This window comes from Bos indicus x Bos taurus, chromosome 22, assembly GCF_003369695.1.
Source record: "Bos indicus x Bos taurus breed Angus x Brahman F1 hybrid chromosome 22, Bos_hybrid_MaternalHap_v2.0, whole genome shotgun sequence".
Classification (NCBI taxonomy): Eukaryota; Metazoa; Chordata; class Mammalia; order Artiodactyla; family Bovidae; genus Bos; species Bos indicus x Bos taurus.
In genome coordinates, this window is record NC_040097.1 from 3,101,079 (window position 1) to 3,123,314 (window position 22,236).

Here is a 22,236-nt window from a genome sequence, read left to right on the forward strand (position 1 = left end):
TCTTGCTGGCTGAAGCTCTTCTCTGAGGATGCCAGGCCTGCAGCCCCATCTCTGCAGCCATCTCTCTCCCTCACTCAAGCTCGGCTGACCTCCCACAGGGCTCCTGTCCAGCTGGGCCCACCTTGCAGAGTTTCTCATCTGAGACCTGGCCCACGGGAAACCATTTTCCCATGGCCCAGAGTCAGCTGGGGATTTTTGTCTTTTTAAAATAGCAATTTCCTGCCAGGCAAGGGTGGAGACACCAGTCACCCTCCGATTCAGTGCCGAGCTCAGAGATCAGTCTTAGGTAAGATTTCCCAAGGAAAACTCAGACGCTGGGTATCTCATGGCATTGAGGCAGGGGACGGGGGCTCCTCTTCAAGACGGTGGCCAGCGGCAGGTGAAAGGTCTGCAGGCGTCACAAGACCCCCGCACCTCGTACAGGTCACCCGTGAGCCTTGGGCAAGCCCACGTGCATCTCAAACACGCCACCCGCGTGCCGGCATGCACACCTCACACACACACACACACACCACCCACGTGCCTCACCCATGGCGAGTGGGAATCCAGGAGCGAGGCAGCAACACCCTCCGTCTCAGGACATCACAGCCTCCCACTTGCCAGTCTGCCCTGGGCTGTGCGCAGTGCCCAGGGGCCAAGATCTCACATTTTCCTCCCTAGGCAGGCCCTCCCCTTAGGGACACAGAAAGTGAGCCTCGCAGAGCCGGAAGTATTGGTCCAAGACCACGGAGCACGCCTGTGGCTGAGCTGCGCTGTTTTCTGAAGGCACTGGGCCCCTGGCTCTGAAGATGCACTTCTTAATTTATTCCTCTCCTTTGGGGCAGCTCCATGGTGCCCGCTCTACCCACCTGCCCCCTCCCTCCACCGAAAGGAAGGAAGCCTGGGCGCCTGCCCCGCCCCCACCTTTGCCCGTTTTCCAGAACTGACCTAGCGTTGGGGACAGGACAGGAGGGGCAGGGACCTGCTCTCAGCTGTCCCTCTCCCCGCTTGCCTCATGCCCCATTCAAGAGCATCCTGGGCTGGACTGGACACGAATCCTTTCCCAGGAACTGAGCCTGGTCCGACTCTGGGCGGGCAGAAACGGGAAGGAGTCGGGGCAGGGGGCTGGCACGACCGAATTCTCGCCAGTAACGCAGACCTGGGTTCGTTCACCTCCAGCTTTTCCACTCAGCGGTGCCGTGACCTTGGGCGAGAGGCATCCTCCCTGGAGCTCAATGCCCTCCCTGGCCAGGAGGAAAGAACAGCGCCCTCCCCAGGGGTGGCCGCGAAGGTGAAAGGCAGAGGCGGAAGTGTGGGCCCGGACGCACAGTGCCCGCTGCCTGTAAGCCCGCCTTCGTGCCCCCCGAAGTGAGCCGAAGGTGGGCACTGCCATCCCTGCCTGGCTCTGCCCCCTCGACACCGTTCTGGCAATTCACCGAAGCCGAACTTCCCTCGGCGGTGGCCAGACCCGGGCGCGGGTCCTCCTTAACCTCCAGCCCGCGCGGCCAGCGGCCCCGGCCACAGGTAAGCTGCGGGGCAGCCCGGGGGGGCGGCCGGCGGAGGCGGCTGCGCCGCTGCGCTGCGGCAGGGCCCGGCCGGCTCCCCGCTCTCCGCGCACCCCTTCCCGCCTCCCCTCCGGCCTCTCTGCAACTTTGAGGAACTGCAGACTCTGGGGTCGTCGCGGGGCGGCTGCCGGGCGCGCGGAGGAAAGTTGAGTCCCAGCGACGGCAGCCTCGGGATCCCCAGGCCCCAGCCGCGGTGAGCGCGCGCACACAGGACCCCCCCACCCCGGGCCAACTCGCGGGGACGCACGTGGTCGCTGCGCCGGCCCCGGCCGCTCCAAGGACCAGACTCGCGCGCCGGTCGCGGGCTGCGCCCTGGGGCGTCCAGAGCCCTTCGCCCCCGACCCCCAGCCCCAAGCCGTCGCCCGGGCCCCGGTCCCACCTCCGCGCGCCCGGTGCAGCCGCCCGCTGTGTCCCCCCGGCCCGGCTGCGCTCCAAGCCGCATGTCCTGCGGTGACCCTTCGGGCTCGGCGCTTCAGGCGCTTCCCTCCCGCGCCTGGGAAGCAGACGGCCGTCCGCCCCTCGCCTCCCGCGGGGACCCCCAGCGGACGCCCCCCGATCAGCCCCGCGCTGGGCCCGCCCTCCTCGCCCCGCGCCGCGCCGGTGCTCACCGGCCTGGGCGGCGGCCGCGTCCTACCTTCGTCCGGCAGCCGCTGCAGGCAGAACGCGAGGTTCCTCCGCCAGCCCCGCATCCCGGCGGCCGCCCTGCGGCCCGGCCCGGCCTCGCCAGCCCGGCCCCGCCCCCGCCGGGCCCGGCGGCGCAGCGCAGCGCTGGGGAGGGCCGTGCGCCCAGGGCGCGGCGGGCATGGGCGGCCGCCGAGGGTCGAGGGTCTCGAGCGGCCGCCAAGCGCTCGGCTCAGCTCCGGAGCCCGCCGCTGAGCAGAGGCGCCCCGAGAGCGCGCGCTTTCCCGGGCGCGGGGGCGCGGCGGCCGGGGCTGGCGGGGGCGGCGCGGAGCGCGGCCGGAGGGGCCCCCGCAGCGGCCTGAGCCGGCTTGCCGCGCCAGCCTCCCGCGAATCCGCACTTAGCACGTCCCAGGAACGCTCATCACCGCGAATCAGACCGTGAATGAATGAGTGCAAACAATGAATGCCGGAATAAATGGGTGAATAAGGGAGGGAATCAGTGAGTGAACACATGGGTGTATGGATGAGTGCGAAAACGGTGACGGAATGAGTTAATGAATTAGTGAATGGGTGTATGATTTATGTAAATTAGCGAGTGAATAAATGGGGGGTGGGGAGGAATACATCAATAAGTGGCTGAATAAATGAAAGAACGAGTGAATCAGCGAGTGTCCCCGGGCTTCAGGCTTGTAAAAGGCAAACGACTTTCTGCAGCAGCCCTCACCTCTGCCCTGCGCGTGGGGTCTTCGAGTTGTATCTTGGGGTAAAGGAGGCTCAGAGAGGGCAGGCCCTGCCCGTGGACCCAGCAAAAAGCTGGAGGCCAGCGGTCAGAAGGTCTGTCTATCTGCAGGCTTTGTCCACTGAAGCCCACCAGAGCTCGCTTCCATCAGCCCAGCAGCCACTAAGCTCCGCAGGGCGCAGTGTTTCTGAGGAAGAACAGCCAGGGAAGGGGCACTGGGAGTCCTAGCCTTGGAAATCAGACTCGCTTCTTCCTTTAGAATGCGGGGAAGGAGGTGTGTGAGCAATCCAGACAAAGGAATACCACACAGCCATTAAAAAAAGGAGGAAAGGTCTCTTTGGAAGAGGGCAAAGTGGAGTACATGTTTATAAAATGTGCAGGGAAAAAAAGTGAAGGCTCTGCCTTCATGTTTGCTCGAGCATGTGGAAAATTCTCTCTTGTGGACACACAGATCCCCTTGACAGAGTGGCCGGGGGCAGATGCGGGAGACTCTCTTCTCAATGCATCCTTGTTTGTGCTTCTTGAAAATTTTAAGTGACTTTATTTGTTATTTAAAGTTATTTTAAATCGTTTTGTTTATTTTGGGTTGTGCTGGGTCTTCTTTGCTGCAGGGGCTTTTCTCTAGTTGCGGTGGCTCCTGCTGTTGCGGAGCACAGGCTCTAGGGGCGCTGGCTTCAGTAGTCGCGTCTCCCAGGCTTTAGAGCACAGGCTCAGTAGTACTCAGAGGCGCGTGGGCTGAGTTGCTCTGCCGCATGTGGGATCTTCCCGGACTAGGGATCGAACTCGTGTCTCCAGCATTGGCCGGCAGATTCTTGACCACTGAGCCACCAGGAAAGCCTTTGAAATTTTGAACTCTGGAAATGCGTTAAGGAGTTCATCCTCAGTCATGTCTGACTCTTTTTTTGACCCCCATGGACTTGTAGCCCACCAGGCTCCTCTGTCCGTGGAATTCTTCAGGCAAGAATACTGGAGTGGGTTGCCATTTCCTCCCACAGAGGAACGTCCCTGCCCAGGATTGAACCTGCGTCTCCTGCACTGGCAGACGGCTTCTTTACCACTGCGGATTACCTATCTAAGAAAATTACTTAAGGTTCTTAAATAAATAAAATTTTATGACAGCAAGAAAAAGCATTTGTAACTCAGTAAAGGCTGCCTCCCCCCTGCCCAATCAAGTCACCATGTTTGCGTAGCTGCCTCCCTCCCCGCTCCTGCTCTGAGAGGGAGGGGGTCTTGCTAGTCAACAGCAGAGTAAAGTACGAATGCGGGGCTCAGCAGAAAACACTGCCCTCCACGAGCACTGGGGGAAGACAAGTGGCCTCTGCTTGCATCTTGGGTTAGTCTGTGTTTAGCCAGGTGTCCTTGGGCAAATGACCTTATCTCTTTGAGCCACAGATTCCCCACCTGCAAACGAGGAACCATCATAAGTGTCCTTACAGAGTCCAGGAAAGCTGGAGCCAGGTGCTTGTATTCCAAAAGGCAATCCCAGGTGTCTTGATCCTATCAGTGAAGCCAACCTAACCTTTGGCCTTCAGAAGTACCCCTTTTGTAAGGTAAGCGTGGGCTTTTATGGGATCTTAGACCCCCAATACTTCTGCAAAGTTGGTGTAATTAACCCATGTTACAAAGGAGGGCAGTGTGGCCCAGAGAGGTTGTGTCTTTCTCAAGGTCACACAGCCAGAAGTTGGCAGAACTGGTCATCAAACCCAGATCTGCCCAGCTCCAAGCACTCCCAGACAGTGCCACACACTCAGTCTATCTGATCCACCTATCACCTATTTGTGCTCCTAAGACCCTCAGATGGGTCACACCCCAGCCCCGTATTCATCGTGAATCATTAATCACTTCAGTATGTCGGGAGCAGGCCCAGGGGGTTGGGGTGAGGCCGGGGCAGATCAGCACAAAGGCCCGAGTCCACAGAATGCTGACTCTACAACTTGTCTTATTGGCCAAGAGCTTTTGACGAGGAAGTAAGTCTTTCCCGGCCGCAGAATCGTGAATCACTGCTGTCTGTACCCAGATGGATGGCCTCATGCATGGCCCAGATGCCCGCAGCCCAGAGGGTGACGGGGCTGGGATGGCTGATGGGACAGGCAGCGGTTCCAGTGCCAAGGTCAGGAGGCTCTGGCAGAAGAAGGCAGTTAGCAGGGCAGGGCAGAGTCCTGGGCCTCTCCAGGATGGGCCGTGTGGGTGAGGGGAGAGTCTTTCAACTCCTGCTGCTGCAGAGTATGCCACCCTAAAGTCAAGTGGTGTAAAGCAGTCAAGTTATTATGGCTGTGAATTCTAGGGTCGGGAATCTGGACAGGGCAGAGGGCATGTCTCAGTTCCATGATATCTGGGCGCTCAGCAGGGAAGGCTGGAGGCTGGCACCATCCAGAGGCCTCTTGCCTCACTGGTTCCTGAGCTGGATGGTGGCCTCAGGGCAGCTGAACTGCTCACATTGGGCTCAGAGGTCCCAGAGTAAGCCTTTCAAACAGCACAGGTGGAGCCTGCTCCACTTTCACGACCCTGCATCAGACGGCACAAGCCTCACATCCTGTTTATTCTTTTTTTTTTTTTTTTTAGTTTTAAAGCATCTCTTTATTTAAAAATGTTATAAATGCAATATGTATTGTTGTGAATAAAATAAACTCAAATAATACAGATGTATCCTTAAAGCAGCCACCAGCCTCCCAAATTCCAAGCACAGACTCCCCCTCTTATGGGAGGAGTGTTGAAGGATTTGCACATATTTTTGAATCCCACAGAAGGGAAAAAAAAATGTCAGAGGAAAGAAGAGGAGGAAGAATAACAGAAGAAATCCTATTCGCTGAAGGAGAAGAAAGAGAAAAAGTTATAGAGATGATGAAGGGTCAGAGAAGAAATCATTTGCCAGGAGGAGCGATCAGAGAAGTAGCAGTGATGAGAAGAGTGGTGCCTGGACAGGTAACGCTAAGGACAGGAACAAGTAGCAGCCGGAATACGAGGAACTGCAGAAGGAGTCTGCTGTTGTTCAGTCCCTGAGGCGTGCCCGACTCTTTTGACCCCGTGGACTGCAGCATGCCAAACTTCCCTGTCCTCCACCATCTCCCTGAGCTTGCTCAAACTCACATCCATCGAGTCAGTGATGCCATCCACCCATCTCATCCTCTGTCGTCCCCTTCTCCTCCTGCCCTCAATATTTCCCAGCATCAGGGTCTTTTCTAATGAGTCAGGTCTTCATATGAGGTGGCCAAAGGATTGGAGTTTCAGCTTCAACATCAGTCCTTCCAATGAACACCCAGGACTGATCTCCTCTAGGATGGACTGGCTGGATCTCCTTGCAGTCCAAGGGACTCTCAGGAGTCTTCTCCAACACCACAGTTCAAAAGCATCCATTCTTTGACACTCAGCTTTCTTTATGGTCCAACTCTCACATCCATGCATGACTACTGGAAAAACCATGGCTTGGACTAGACGGACCTTTGTGGGCAGTAGGAATGGGAGGGTTAAAATAGGAGAGGCTGTTCTATGGGAGGGAGCGGAGAAACAGAAGTGTGCAAACAGCAAGGCAGTCTGTGCAGGGTAATGCCGGGGAAATAGCAACCAGAACGGCAGCAAGTGAGTAAGCTTGCAGTGTGATAGGACCAGGGGAGGAAGTAGTAGGGATGGAATATTGTAAGCAGAGGAGCAGAAACGGGAAGAGGAGCCAAGAGTGTGGGAGAAATGAGTTCTTGATGAGGGCAGAAGCAGCAGAAACGAGAGGTGGTGTGGCAGAGAGATTCAGGATCCAGAAGGCTCCGGAAACAGGGAGTAAGGACCACGTTTCCAAACCAAAGAAACAAACAGCTGGAAGGAGGCATCAAGTTCATCTAGTCCACCTTCCCATTTTACAGGTGAGGAAACTGAGGCTTCTAAGCTTAGTAAGCTTTCTTACTGCATGTGTAACACTGACTGATGTGGGGTTTTGAGACCTCATTCTTCTGGCCCTCAGGGAGGATGGATTGGTGAGGCAAGATCAGAAGCAGGGAGGCTGATGAGGGGTGTGTGATGGTCCAGGTGAAGGTGAGGGGCCATGCCCTGGGGCAGGGATCCTAGAGATGACTGAAGGGGAGGAGGCACATATGGTAACATTGTGTGATGTGGCTATGCTCCAGCAATGAAGGCTGGAGCACCCCACATGAATGAGTCTGGAATCTCCACTGTACTGGTAGGATGTGTGTGTGTGTGTGTGTGTGTGTACATACATATAGATATTGATATATCGATATATAGATATTTAGACATAGATAGGTATAGACAGATTTATTTTTAGAAAAGAGCCTTCCCTGGTGGTTCAGATGGTAAAGAATCTGCCTGCAATGTAGGAGACCTGGGTTAGATCCCTGGGTTGGGAAGATTCCCTGGAAGAGGAAATGGCAACCCACTCCAGTATCCTTGCCTGGAGAATCCTATGCACAGGGGAGCCTGTCCATAGGTGGGCTACAGTTCATGGGGTCATGGAGTCAGACACGACTGAGCAGTCGACTAACACATATGTATGGAGACGGAGAAGTCTAGTCCTGGGAAAGCTAATGATGAAAGTTCCAGTCTGAGTCCTAAGGCAGGAGAAGACCAACGTCCCACCTCCAAGACTGGCATAGAGAAAAGCTTCTTTCTTAGCCTTTTATACTATTCAGGCTTTCAGTGGATTGGACGGGGCCCGTCCACGCTGGGGAGGGCAAGCTGCTTTACTCAGTCAACTGATTGAAATGTTAATCTCATCCAGGGACATCCACACAGACACATGCAGTGTAACATTTGACTAAATACCCGGGCGCCTTAAGGCCAGTCAAGCTGACACACGAAATTAACCGATCTCATTTAATGCTTCTGATCAAAGAGGGGTTTGTGCCTTTTCCTTTGCAGCTGAGGGAACTGAGCCCCAAGGAGGCCAAATGTGTCTGAGCTGGAGCCCCAGCCTGATCATGCCAAGGCTGACACTGGGCCAGAGCATCAGCCAGGCTGACAAATGACCCAACCCAGATGCACTCATTACAGGAACGTTACCTGCAGGACCCAACAGACCGCTGAATCCTTAGTGGCGCAAATACGAGATAAGCTTCTTTCTCACTTGTGGGAAGCTCCAAATCAGCTTCTCCATGTGGTCATTCAGAGATCAAGTTTCTCCTGTGTTGTGACCCCATTTCCACGTGATTTATGCACACTGAGCGGGTGAAAGGGAACAGGACACAGGGATGCTTGAGAGGGCTCTAGGGTCCAGGCCTGGAAGAGGCTTACATCACATAAGATATGTGGATATAGACATATACATACAGGACTCCCCGGTGGCCCCAAAGGTAAAGGATCTGCCTGCAGCACAGGAGACTCGAGTTTGATCCCTGGGTCAGGAAGATCCCTGGAGGAGGGCATGGCAAACCCACTGCAGTATTCTTGCCTGGAAATTCCACAGACAGAGTAGCCTGGCAGGCTATAGTCCACGGATCTGCAAAGAGTAGGATGCGGCTGAGCAACTAACACACACACACACACACACACACACACACACACACGGGCGCGCGCGCGCGCGCGCGCGCGCATGTATACACAGGCTTTCCCTGGTGCCACAGTGGCAAAGAATCCGCCTGCCAATGCAGGAGACCCAGATTCCATCCCTGGGTTGGGAAGATCCCCTGGAGAAGGGAATGGCAAACCACTCCAGTATTCTTGCCTGGAGAATCCCACAGACAGAGGAGCCTGGCAGGCGACAGTCCATGGGGTCACAAAGGTTCTAACACGACTTAGTGACTGAATAGGAGCAGGATACACACACACACTGTCTTAGATTGGGCCAAGCCTTAAACAGGCATTCTTGTGCACACATTTATGTAAGTAGGGGAGAGAGGGAAGCCAGATGAGGCAGGGAAGAAACCAGGCAAGCAGGGATGTGGTTTCAGGAGAAGTCCGGCCTCAGCCTGACCCCACGGGTTGCTCTGGAGCAGGAACAATACTTGAGGGAACAGTGCTTGCCCCCTTCCCACGGGAAGAGTGTAGCATCCCTGACTCGGCCTCCGGGAGGCTCCCGCTGGCTGAAAGCCATTCTCGGGGGCAGGTGCAGCCAGAGCTCTTAGCAGTTGGCACACACAGCAGCTGGGAGGTGGGTGCTCTGTTTTGGTGACGGGAATCTGGGTGGAGCGCACTCAGCATCTCCTATGACAGGAGAGAGAGAGAGGAAAGGTTTCCTGCAGGAGAAGGCTTTTGATCAGGGTCTTGAAAAATCAGCTGGGGTTTTCCAAGAGTGGGGAAATGAAAGTACTGATTTGGGGACTTCCCTGACGGTCCAGTGGTTAAGACCTGACCTTCCAGTGCCGGGGGTGGAGGTTTGATCCCTGGTCGAGGAGCCAAGATCCCACATGCCTTGTGGCCCCAAAACCAAAAGCCATAAAACAGAAGCAATGTTGTAGAAAATTCGATAAAGACTTTCAAGGAAAAATGATCCACGTTAAAAAAAATGTTTTTTTAAATAATATCGATTTGGCACCTACTATGAGCCAAATGAATAGGACAGGGAAATTTACCAGTGATAGCTCAATGGAAAAGGACCTGCCTACCAGTGCAGGAGACTGGTGGGTTCAATCCCTGGATCAGGAAGATTCCTTGGAGAAGGCAATGGCAACCCACTCCAGTATTCTTGCCTGGGGAATCCCATAGACAGAGGAGCCTTGCGGGCTGCAGTCAGTGGAATTGCAAAGAGTCGGCCATGATTTAGCAACTTAATAACAACAACAGTGAGCCAAATACTCTCCCCCACCCGAGCTTGCCTCGTCCCAGGTCTGCAGCCTTGGCACACTGTACGTGAGTGTCCCTGCCTGGACTGTGTGTGGCCTTCTGAGGACGAGTTCTGGGTCTGTTCGCTTTCATCCAGGGCCCCTTTCTCCAGCTCCATGCCATGTACCAGATCCACAGGTGCCAGAGTCCCCAAGGGGCTGGGGGACCCCAGGGTGACACAGACAGGTGGATAAATGGGTCACCACCAAACAAGGGTGGCCAGGAAATACCCCCGGAGCAGTCCCAGCGCCTGGCCCCGTGCTTGTTCAGAGAGGGGCCACGTGTTTGCTGAACGAGAGAAGAACGGCCTTCCCAGTCCTGCCACGTTCCCAAGGCCTCACTGCATCCCCGACACAGAGTAAGATGCTCAGCAGGGATTTGTGGAGTGGGTGTCCGTGGGCATGTTTTGGGCCCAGAGGAGAGAAGCAGGTCGAGCCCGTTGGGGGAGCTGAGTGAGGATCCCAACTGCTGAAAGACTCAGAAGAAAGAAGGCTGTGGTCAGAAGTGAGGCTGGGAGAAATGGCGAAGGCTTATCCCACGGGCTCTGTAGTCTCATAAGGAGTCTGTTCACCCGTTTATTTGTTTACTTTTTGGGCTGAAATGGGTCTTTATCGTGGTGCGCAGGCTCTGGGTTACCGCACCCAGGCCTCTCTACTCGCAGTGCATGGACTTCTCCAGGTGTGGCTCACGCGGGCTTGGTTGCTCCGCGGCATGTAGAAACTTAGTTCCCCGATCGGGGTAGAACCCTCCCCTGTCCTCTTGATGGAAGGCGGATGCTTAACCACTGGACCACCAGGGAAGCTCCCTGTAAGGAGTTGGGATTTCACTCTAAAGGCAACAGAAAGTCGTGTGGGATTTGGGGCAGGGGAGAGACACGGTCAGATTCACGTTGCTAGAAGTCCCTCTGGATGCGTGGCCTGCAAGAGTCCATTCTGTGAGGGAACGGATGTCAAGTGTGGGTGAAAGACGGGGTGGTCATTAGAAGCTGGGGAAGGGTCTACAATTGAGCTAGTGGTGGTCTGGCAAAGCAGGGGAGTGCAGAATAGGTGACGGGGGGTAGGTTATACCGCTCGGTCTTAACTCTTTATCTCCTGGAGCTTCACCCTTTGCCATTGAACTGTGCAGTGCCTGTTCCTTGACGTCGGACTTGGCCATGTGAGGTGCTTCAACCAATGGGATTTCAGTAGATGTGACCCCAGCAGAGGCTGAAATGGACCCCTGCACTTGGGCAGTACTCGCCCTGAGCCTCTGCCATCACCATGCACCAGGCTGGCCTGGCGGAAGACGGAGACATGTGGACTTGCCCCAGGCCAGGACCAGCCTAGATCTGTGGCCAACCAGCAACCCCCAGGCACATAAGAGCCCATCCAAGGCTAGAGAACTGCCCAGCCCACCCCCGGCTGATCCTGGACCCATAAACAGATGCTACAATTGGATGCTCTGAGGTCCAGAATTGTTTGTTATGCAGTGAGAAGGCAATGGCACCCCACTCCAGTACTCTCGCCTGGAAAATCCCATGGGCAGAGGAGCCTGGTGGGCTGCAGTCCATGGGGTTTCGAACAGTCGGACACGACTGAGCGGCTTCACTTTCACTTTTCACTTTCATGCATTGGAGAAGGAAATGGCAACCCACTCCAGTGTTCTTGCCTGGAGAATCCCAGGGACGGGGGAGCCTGGTGGGCTGCCGTCTGTGGGGTTGCACAGAGTCAGACACGACTGAAGCGACTTAGCAGCAGCGGCAGCAATATACATTTCCCCCTCTCCGATCCTTGAGGAATAAAATCCATGACCTGCAGAGATGCCTAAAACCACGAGTAGTACCAACGCCTACACGGAGTGTGCTTTTTCTTTTTTACTGAACTGAAAAAATGTGATTTTGCTCATTTATTCTGGGCTGTGCTAGGTCTTTGTCGCTGTGTGGGCTCTTCTCTAGCTGCAGCGAGCAGGGCTCACTCTCCAGTTGCAGTACCCAGGCTTCCGCTGCAGCGGCTTCTCTTGAAAGAGCGCAGGCCCCAGGCACTCGGGCTTCAGTAGTTGTGGTGCACGGGTTTAGTGGCTTGCCTGGGAAAGAGCCCGCAGCATGTTGGATCTTCCCAGATCGGGGATCAAACTCATGTCTCTTGCAGTGGCAGGCAGATTCTTTACCAGGGAAGCCCCCAGACCATGCTTTGCTTACGATAAAGTGTAACGTAGAGATTAGGCACAGTCAGAGAATATCTGAGATGCTGGCATCGCTACTCTTGCACTCAGGGACCACTGTTAAGTCAAAGAAAGGCAACTTGAACACGAACAACTCGATACCAGGACAGCCCATCTGATACCTGAGATGATTGCTAAGTGACTGACACCAGAAGGGAAGCGTATCCAGCGTGGACGAGTTGGACAAAAGGGTGATTACATCCCAGGCGGGAGGGAGCGCCACAGAGAGAGATTTCAGCACACGACTCAGTGCAGCGAGCGATTTGAAACTCATGGATTGATTATTTCTGGAATCTTCCACGTACAATTTCAGACCACGGCTCACCCTAGGTAACTGAAACACCAGAAATCGAAACCGTAGATGGCATGGGAGGGGTGACTAGGTTTTCTTGCTCTGTGGCAGAAAAGGAGGGGACAGAACCAGACCACTGTGCCATCGATTGCATATGAGAATGAGGTGGGGGGGAGTCTGGAGGACCCTAGTTCTCCGAGTGATGGGAGCCCTAAATAAAGACAAGGAAGAGGGGGTTCAGAGACTAGCCAGGAAGCAGGTCTGTTGTGAGGAGCAGCAATTCCATTATCTCCGCTCTGAAGGACCGCAGGAAGTCACTCAGGGCTCGCAGAGCCCCACAGTGACCTGGACCACGAGGAAGGAGGTGCCCTGAACCGAACACCCGTGGGGCTTTCCCAGAGGCGGAACTTAAATGTCCTTTGTCCCTTGTGTTCCCAGAGAGAAACAGACCGTTTCCCCCTTTTCCAGTTGCTAGGACACTAATCTGTCGGAGAAAGGCGTGGGAACATCTGGTTGGTGGGAACAGCGCTTCTGGGAATATCCTTTGTATCCGTGATTCTATAGACTCTCCTGGTGCTCCTGAGGGCCAGGGCCCTCCAGCGAGGGGCTGGCAGCTTGGGCTGGTCACCCGGGCAGTGGCGAGGGGGCAGGGCCCCTTTCAGGGACCTGCCTGGAGGCCAGCGAGCCCGGGGGGCCGTGGGTGCTGCTCGCCTCCCCCAAGGGGCCGGCGCTCAGAGTGAAGGGACCGCCTTAGCTTCCCCTGCTTTATCTTTCTTCCCAAGATAGATACTAGTTTTGCGTCTGTTATTACCTGGCTCCCTAACGGAAGCTCCATGGGCTGACGCTTTGATTGGTCACCACGGTACCCCTGGTGCATGGAGGAATGTCCGACATGTAGAAATAATAGTTCTAAACATTTGCAGGGAGTTCGCTAGCTGCATGGAATTTTTCTGATTTCTTTAGATATACTAATCCTTTTTTTGTTTTTAATTTATTTTGCATTGGGGTATAGCCGATTATCAATGTTGTGATAGTGTTAGGTGAACAGCAAAGGGACTCAGCCATACATGTATACTCATCCAATCTCTCCCAAATCCCCCTCTTAATATTGAACAGAGTTTCATGTGCTCTACCGTCTTTGTTGGTTATCCGTTTTATTTTTTTTAATTTTCCATTTTTTGATTTATTTTTTTATTTTAATCGAAGTCTGGTTATCCGTTTTAAATATAGCAATGCGTCCGTGTCCATCCCAAACTCCCTGAAGATCCCTTCCTCGATCCATCTCCTCTCCTACCCGGCCCCGCCCTGCAATCTTAAGTTTGTTCTCTAAGTGAGTGAGTCTCTTTCTTTTTTGTAAGTTCATTTGTATCATTTATTTTTAGATTCCACAAGGATATACTAACCCTTTTAGACTTCAAAATTACTCTTCAAAATTCTGGGAGTATTTTCCTCTCCATTTTACAGGTGAAGAAACTGAGGCACAAAGAGATGAAAGAACTTAATTGAGGAAGCAGCAGGGTGAGCCCCAGAATCTTGCTCAGAGGGGAAGAACAGCTTATCCAATAAATCAATGACCTGGCCCCCAAGTCACGCTGGGGAACTGGCGTCAAGAGCCCTGCGCCCTCCCTCACACACACAGCAGCAGGGGGCCTCGTCGCTCTCATCTTCGTGGGGTGTGGATTTCCGGAAGGGTGGGGCTGGGTTTTACCTGCTGCGTCACCTGGCCGGGAGGCCACAGGTGGGCTCTGCTCAGAACCATCCTGGTGCAAGTTCGCAAGATTTCCTCTGGGCCACCAGCCCCTTGCCAGGCTCCAGGCACCCTTACCACCTCCAACGGGGTGAGGAGCCAGAGCTGTGCACAGGGGCATGTCAGCTAGAAACAGAGGCCCCTCAGGGCACAGACGGGCCCTTCCTGCTAATCCTCTGAGTAGCGGTCCTCACTGGGCACCACTAGGACTGCCAGATCTCTGTAGCCCTGTGCCCCTTGCCTGGGCTCCCTCATACTCATCTCCTCCCCGCTTTCTCAGTCTAGAAAACCATCCAAAGTTCGGAGGCCTAGGTCACCCGCCTCTTTGTCTCTTCTCCCCAAATCTATTGGTTAGCACACCAAATCTGTGCACTGATTCAAGGCTTCACTTTCTGAAACTCCAAAGGTCAAACTCGGGAAAATAACAATGGCATTCGAAACTTATCAATCTTGGCCTTGGAATTCAAGGTTTCCAGCATTTGAACCTCGGAAGTCTTAACTTTCAAACAAGAAAGGCTTTGCTTTTGAAATTCTTGGCATTTGACTCCCAAGAAGTCTAGACTTTTATTTATTTATTTTTTTTTTAAAGTCTAGACTTTTAAAAGTCAGCTCCCCAGGCCACCCTGTGTTCCCGTTTTATCTTTCTTTTTCTGAATCAGTGTAAGATGGGAGAGAGCAAAGGACTGGAGGAAGGGCTGCTGTGTGTGTGTGTTCATATGTGTGGGGAGGAAATACCTATGGATGAAGAGTTAAACAAACCCCCTCTCCTTCTCTCAAGAACACGTTTGACCTTGGGTTAACTTACCATCTCTGTTAACCCCAGAAACTGGAGGAAAGTGGCATATTGGCTGTGTTGCCAGGCAACATTGCTTATGTTAAAAATGACTCTTGGTTGGAGAATTGCCTCTGAACTAGAATGACCACGAATGAATTCTAAAGGCTCAGTGGGGACATCAAAACATTGAACTCCCCCATGTACAGAGTCTGATTACTGGGTGTGTCCCTTCCAGGCTCCCAAGAAACTTCTCGCATGGAGCTGTTGTTACAAGAGACATCGACGCCTAAGGCAGGAGTCTTCGAGGTCCACACTTCTTGCCCAGCGCGGATTTCGGCTCTGGACCCATGTTGTCCCCTGAGGACCAGACACTCCTGAGCTGCTGTGGGGAGTCCCAGGGGCGGGAAGGGCTTGGTGCTGCCCTTAGGCAGGCTGTTTCTTGGACTGTGTCCTGAGCGACAAGTGTGTCTGACAATCAGGTATGGATTTCATTGTCTAGTCGAACCCAGAGAAGACCTCTCCTGGTGGCCTCCCCTTCTTAGCTCACATCTCTGTTTCAGTTACAGCCAGGGAGGCACTTGGAATATAGGACTTGGCTGGAGAAATGTCTAGAGGGAGGGGAAGGCTGTGCCTACTACCTGCCTAGGACTTCTGCATATTGTGCAAGAGTTCATCTCATCTCACAACACCCTGTTCAGGTGAGGATAACCATGCCCGTTTTATGGATGAAAAGACTGAGGCCTCAGAGGTAAAGAGACTTGCTGAAGCTGACGTGGAAAGCTGATGGCAGAGCTGATGTCGGGAAAACTGTCATGTACTGACAAGTGCTGGTTCAAGTACAGGCTCTGCTGGGTATGAGCCAGCAGACCTTGTGGGCTACTCTGAACCTCAGTCACTTGCTCAAAATAAATGGATATAATCATATTACCACACAGGAAGGCCATATGGCTTGAAGTAGTCCACTTTCAGATGTCAAGGGCTACAGTACAATAGAATTCAAGATCTTCCCCAGTCTCCCCACTCTGTCTGCTGCCAACCCACCCAGGGGCTGTACTATTGGACAACAGTCTCTAGCTGCCACTGGCCACGCGGCAGACGTCCCCAGTTCTGCAGGGCAGCATTTCTGTGGCACCGACTGTCCCAGGGCCCAGCTAGAACAGTGGTTCTGGCTGTGATGATAGCCAGATCTCATTCAAAATGAAAAGCCGGATCGCTGGCATTCCAGAACTGCCTCTGGCAAATGTGAGTCAACACAGCTGTTGTTAAGGCAGCTGGAAAGAGTCCATCCATCCGATAAATATTTGATGAACGCCTACTATGTGTGAATGTAGTAGGCATTGTGAATACCGTAATCTATGTGTACACTCTTGTGGCTCTGCTGGTGAAGAATCCACCTGCAATGCGGGAGACTTGAGTTCCATCCCTGGGTGGAGAAGATCCCCTGGAAAAGGGAAAGGCTACCCACTCCAGTATTCTGGCCTGGAGAATCCCATGGACTGTATAGTCCATGGGGTCACAAAGAGTCGGACACGACTGAGTGACTTTCACTTCATTTCACTTCTACTGGGTGTGGGGCATTGTGAATACTGTTATCTGTGAGTACATATAATCCTTCCCCTTAGGAAAGACAGACAAGAATCAATTAACTGCTCAAATTTATATATAGTTTTTAAAAGCCAGCAAACGTTACCAAGGCAAAATTGCAGGATGCTATTTTGTAATAGGTGGTGTAATTTGAAAACTTGTAACAAGTGGTCTGTTGTAAACTACTGGAGTTAATGCCCACCCAGCCTCATACCTTCATTTTCTCAATTTTCCTTTGGGGACCCACCTTTACCTTCCACCAGTCCCTATGATTCAGGTGGTGATGGTGAGTTTACGGTAGGTGCACAACCCTGGCCAATCAGAGCATTCCATTCCGTGACCACTCCAATGATTGGTCAAAGATATACGTGTCACCTAAATCTGGCCAATGAGATTCAAGGCTGGGACTTTAGTGGGGGACAAGTGGAAAAAGACGGTTCTCTTTCTGCTCGGTGTTTCTAGGTTGGAGGATCAAAAATCTGGGTTTTTCATGAGCACCCAAGGGAAGAACCTGTCTAAATCTGGAATCCTCTAGAGGAAGGTGGAGAGATTTTTACTCTTTTTTTTTTAAATTTATTTATTTTATTTTTGGCTGCGCTGGGTCTTCATGGAGCTTTCTCTAGGTGTGTTGAGTGGGGACTCCTCTCTAGTTGCAGTGTGCAGGCTTCTCACTGCGGTGGCTTCTCTTGCTGCGGAGCACGGGCTCTGTGGCCCGAGGGCTTCAGTCGTTGTGGGACACGGGCTCAGTAGTTGCGGTTCTTCTCAGCTGCCCTTCAGCATGTGGAATCTTGCTGGATCAGGGATCCAACCTGTGTCCCCTGCATTGGCAGGTGGATTCCTCACCACTGGACCACCAGAGAAGTCCCTGAGAGCTTTTTCAAGTAGCTTCCTGGTGGTGTAATTTGAGACCCTAGATCCAGCTGTACCTGAAGCCGTCACCCCCAGGCTTTTCTGGTATCTGAACCGATTGTCATCCTTTTGGACTTAAGTCAGTTTAAGCTTGTTTCTCCACCACTTGCCATTGAGAGTGTGCCTAATACAGGACTAACGGGTCTTGGAGGAGTCAGTGCCTGAGGACTGACACGCTGAGTGCTGAGGGATGGGTAAGAGTCAAGGACGCAAAGAGACCAAGTCTGAAGGCAGCAGCTTTGGCTTGCCAACCTGAGAATTTAGGACTGGAGAGGGGCCTGCACTCTGTGTAGGCAGAAACAAAACAAATACAGGAAGATGATCATGGGGAAACGGCCAGTCTCAGATCACATGTGCACGTAAATCATTCCTTGTTGTTCATTTCAGTGAACACAGAAATGGATTTTGCTAAGACCTAGGCTTCCCTGGTGACTTAGATGGTAAAGAATCTGCCTGCAATGCAGGAGACCTGGGTTTGATCCCTGGGTTGGGAAGATCCCCTGGAGAGGGCATGGCAACCCACTCCAGTATTCTTGCCTGGAGATCCCATATACAGAGGAGCTTGGCAGGCTGCAGTCCATGGGGTGGCAGAGAGTCAGACACGACTGAACAACTAGCACACATATTACAATGAGTTCCCTTTGCAGATGGAAAGATGCCTGTCCCGACACGGCCATTCTCACAGGACAAGGCCCAGGCCTTCAAAGGAATTTCTGCTTCTGGGTTTGGAGGCAGAAAAAAAAATTTCCTTTTCAAGGGAAGGCACAATTAAAACAAATAAATAATAACAGATTGAAAACGAGGCCTATTTTTAAATGCAAATAACCATTTCTTAAGTTTTATAACTGTGTAATTTTGTGTTTTAGACTTTCTTTAATTTTAAATGTTCTTTTTTTCATTATGAAAGTAATGTAACAACATTCTGGAATATACAGAAGAGAAAAAAATGACCCTTTATAATTCCCTCATTTCAACCCAACCAAAGTTAATTTGGGGCATTTTTCTGCCCTTTTTTTTTTTATTGGCTACTCTGGGTCTTTGTTGCTGTACACAGGCTCTCTCTAGTTACGGTGAGTGGGGCCACACTCTAGTTGCAGTGCGTGGGCTTAGTTGCCTGGACCGTGTGGGAACTTCTGGACCAGGGATTGAACCCGTGTCCCCTGCATTGGCAGGTGGATTCTTAGCCACTGAACCACCCAGGAAGTCCTTTCTTCTGTCTTTTTGTTTGGCTAGTTTCATGTAGCTCAGAGCCCAACACTTTTCACCTGGGGACTTGTTAAAATGCGGATTTTGACTTAAGAAGTTCTGGTGAGGGGAACAGGGCTTGGGTTCTGTCTTACTAATAAGCTTGTGGGTGATGCCCCTGTGGCCCCAGACCATGCACAGAGTCATGCGGAGTTGCGGTCAACTGCAGGCTCTGTGGCCTCATGCAACGCCCTCAACATCTGCACCCCAGTCCATGAGCTCTGTCAGCCCCTAGACTGGATTAAAGAGCCAGATAACAGGAAATGCCAAAGGCACCAACATGTAAGTACTGCTGAAAGTCACTGAGAAGACTGTGTGGGTTTGCCAAGCCTCCGAGGCGGGGGTGAGACTCTTGAGGTGGCTGCTCCAGGGGCAGGCTCCATGGGCCCTGGTGCCTTCTAAGAAAGGTGGTCCCATAATTGCAGGGCTCTGTCTTCCTGAGGCAGTGGGATGCAAGTTTCGGGCCAGAGTGGAATTGCTCAGGGTGGGGAGCAGAGGTTGAAGCTGCCGCCCACATCTTCCTCTCCCTTCCCATGCAGCACCTGCCCCTCTGCCACGTGAATGCTGAGCACCTATATCATTAAGCTTGGCGACGGAGGAGGGAGGTGGGAGGTGGTTAGCTTGTCCAGGGTCCCCCAGACCTCAGCCTTGACCTGTGTTCACTGAGTGTGACCTCAGCTGACAGCATATGAAGCCCTTAGATAGCTGCCTGTGAGGAGGACACTGTCTGTGAGAGACATTCATAAAGTCTCTACAGTTCCGTGAGGCCTCATCCACCTTCCCTTCTGCTTCCCGCATACAAGCATCTACTCTCTGCTCCCCCAGCCTCCCACAGGAGAAAAGATGACCCTGGCAGCCTGACATTTGACTGTGATCCGGCCCCTTCTAGCATCCCTGCCTCATCTTCTTATGTCCCATATTCCAGCCATATTGAAGGACCCCCAGGTCCCCCCTCCACTCCTTTATGTTACTTTCTCTGCCTCAAATGCCCTTCCCTGCCTTAATCATCAAAGAACAAACTTCTACTTATCCCTCAAAACCCAGATCAGAGGTCTCTTTCTTCAGAAGATTTCCAGACCCTTTATTCAGTGGCTGATCTCTTGTTCAACTATGCCTCCTTCGTGTCTTGCACACTCCTTTGCATGATTCTTGGTAGCAGATGGCTTAAGAAAAAAAGTGTTTTTTTTTTTTTTTTTTTTCTTTTAGACCATTGGTTTATTTAGTGGAAACACCCATGTGGTAGAACTGCTTTGAACACAGCTGAGACAAAGGGTTAAACTGAGCCACCTGGACTCTGCTTCCAGCATCCACTGGCTCTGCCTTCCTTTGTGTGGGCTTCTACCTCAGGCAGCCCCCAGAAACCCCTCCAAGCTCAGCTTTCACCTCCCAGCTTGAAGTTCAGTCCAAGGCTGCCTCTCCCAGCAAACTTGTGAAAGTCCCAGGATTGAGTCTCATTGGTCAGTCCTGGGTCATGTGCTGGTCCTTGGACCAATCCCAGTGACCAGGGGATCAACAGCTCTGATTGGCCTAGCTGGAGTCACATGACACCCTGTGAAGTCCAGAAACTAGAGTTGGGAGGAACAACTTCTGGAGGGAAAGTTCAGGGTGCCCCCAGGCCAAGAGGGGACCCAGCAGCCAAAACCCACAAGTGCCTACCATAGATGCCTCTTAGAGCCCTTTTCACACCATACAATTATTTGTTTATTTGCGTCTCCTCCAGCTGGTAGGGAACAAGGGTCCTTCTCATTTACAATTCCAGAGCATCATTCCAGGCCAAGGGAAGAAGAGCTTAATAAGTGGCCATTAAATTGTACTTTTCAGGCATTTCCTTGCTATGTGACCTACATAGCAAGTAAATCAGAGCAATCTGACAGAGATTCTTGTGACGCGTATATTAAGGCAATGCTTCCTGACATTTAAACGATCATAGATGGTTTTCTCAGTGTCCACGTCCATTCAAGGTGAGTGAGTCCATGTGTCTCTCATGGAATCTTCACAGTGCTTGGGAAAGGAGACACTCTCCTTGACAGGTAGGAAAACTGCGGCTCAGATGCCTTAAGTAGCTTATCAAGGTAACACAGCTGGCTAGTGGCATTGCTGGGAGTTAATCCCAGGCAAGCTGACTTTCCGATGGTTTGCTGGAGGGGTTCTTAATTCAGCAGGACAGAAGGAAGCATCTTGGGATCGCCTTTGGGGCTTTTAAAAAATATTCCTCTGTCTTAGTTGGGTTCCCTCAGAGGCAGACCCTGAGTGGAGAATTCAAGTGCGTGCATTTTTCTTGGGAAGGGAGCCAGGGTGCATGGCTGAAAAAGCCTGGATGAGACAGGGGAGGCAGCCAGCGAAGAGTGCTCAGATGTGGGCAATTGGAGCGGAAAGCCATGGAGACTTAGCTGAGGGTCAGGGAGGAAGTAGCTCAGAGTTATCCTACCTGAAGGGCAAGGGGGCTGGCACACTTATTCCCCGACTCTCTGCAGCCATTGGTTGGGGCTGCTCCCAGGGGACAGTGCACTGCCAGCATGTCCAGCAGCCAGAAAGGGGCCTCGGGCACCACCAGATGGACAGGCCAGGGCCCCTCGCAGGACACTGACAGAGGCTGCTGGGACCCTTGTCCTCCCAAGCTGGGAACCACTCTGTAGAATTACAGACCAAAATATCTGCAATTGGGGCCATCCCAGACCCTCCACGATGGGGCAACCCACATGCCTTTTCATCCCCAGAACCCTAGGGGCCCAAGGGGTGGGCGATGGGAACACAGCTGATGCTCCTGAAACATGACTGACATTGACTGACTTCCCTTTACCCCCAAGAAAGTACAGGGCTGGAATTGCCTGAATACCACGTAGCCAACGTGAGACGGAGCTTGTCAAGAACAGGATCTGGTGGGAAAGCAGCTCCCTGGACAGAGCTCCACGAGAACAGGGACCCTCTCTGCACCAGCGGCACACAGCAAGTGCTCGGTTAGTTGTTCAGTCGCTCTGCGTGTCGGAATCTTTGCGACCCCATGGACTGCAGCACACCAGGCTTCCCCGTCCTTCACCATCTCCCAGAGTTTGCTCAAACTCATGTCCATTGAGTCAGTGATGACATCCAGCCATCTCATCCTCTGTCATCTCCTTCTCCTCCTGCCCCCAGTCTTTCCCAGCATCAGGGTCTTTTCCAATGAATTGGCTGTTTGCATCAGGTGGCCAAAGTATTGGAACTTCAGCTTCAGCATCAGTCCTTCCGATGAATACTCAAGACTGATTTCCTTTAGGATTGACTAGTCTGGTTGGATCTCCTTGCAGTCCAAGGGACTCTCAAGAGTCTTCTCCAGCACCACAGTTCAAAAACATCAATTCTTTGGCGCTCAACTCTCACCTCTGTGCATGACTGCTGAAAAAATCCACAGCTTTGACTTATTGGACATGTGATTGGATAGTCTGAGATGTCCTGGATCCCAACCTCAAGACGAAGGTGGGGCCACCCCAGAACTGAGAGCGAGGGGCTTGCCTCTGAGGGAGAGGGCATTGCTACTGTGTTGGTGACACCCCTGAGGCTGTAGGCCTGCCCTGGCTTTGTGCCTCCAAAACCCTCCCTGGGGTTTGGACCCAAGAGAGAAGGGGTGGTCAAGTGAGCGTGTGGGCTTGTGGGACCCGTCCCAGACTGGGAGCAGCAAAGCGGGGCCTCACACCTTCAGACTGTGACATTCGGGTCGGGGAGCCACGTTCTGCGTGAAGTTGAGGTGGTGCTTTGTAAAACATTAACAAAGTCCTATTTTAAATGCAAAATGGAAAGGAATATAAATATTGTCCCCTTCGCACGTGCACGTGTGCGTGCACA

General features: G+C 52.8%; 1 protein-coding gene and 1 long non-coding RNA gene across 3 annotated transcripts in view; one reads left to right on the plus strand and one right to left on the minus strand.

Moving 5' to 3' along the window:
- Positions 1–2,267, minus strand: part of GRIP2 (glutamate receptor interacting protein 2) — a 103,905-nt gene extending 101,638 nt beyond the window's left edge. Inside the window, exon 1 of the mRNA XM_027522717.1 lies at positions 2,179–2,267. Coding sequence (XP_027378518.1) covers positions 2,179–2,233 — 55 coding nt within the window. The 5' untranslated portion in view covers positions 2,234–2,267. The remainder of the gene's footprint in view (positions 1–2,178) is intronic.
- On the plus strand, positions 988–21,448 carry LOC113880502. Of its 2 annotated transcripts, XR_003507751.1 has the most exons (4): positions 988–1,503; positions 14,915–15,158; positions 15,240–15,377; positions 21,225–21,448. It is a non-coding gene; the product is annotated as an uncharacterized LOC113880502 (long non-coding RNA). The 2 variants fall into 2 exon arrangements; XR_003507750.1 differs by having other exon boundaries at positions 14,915–15,377.
- Positions 21,449–22,236: the final 788 nt, after the last annotated feature.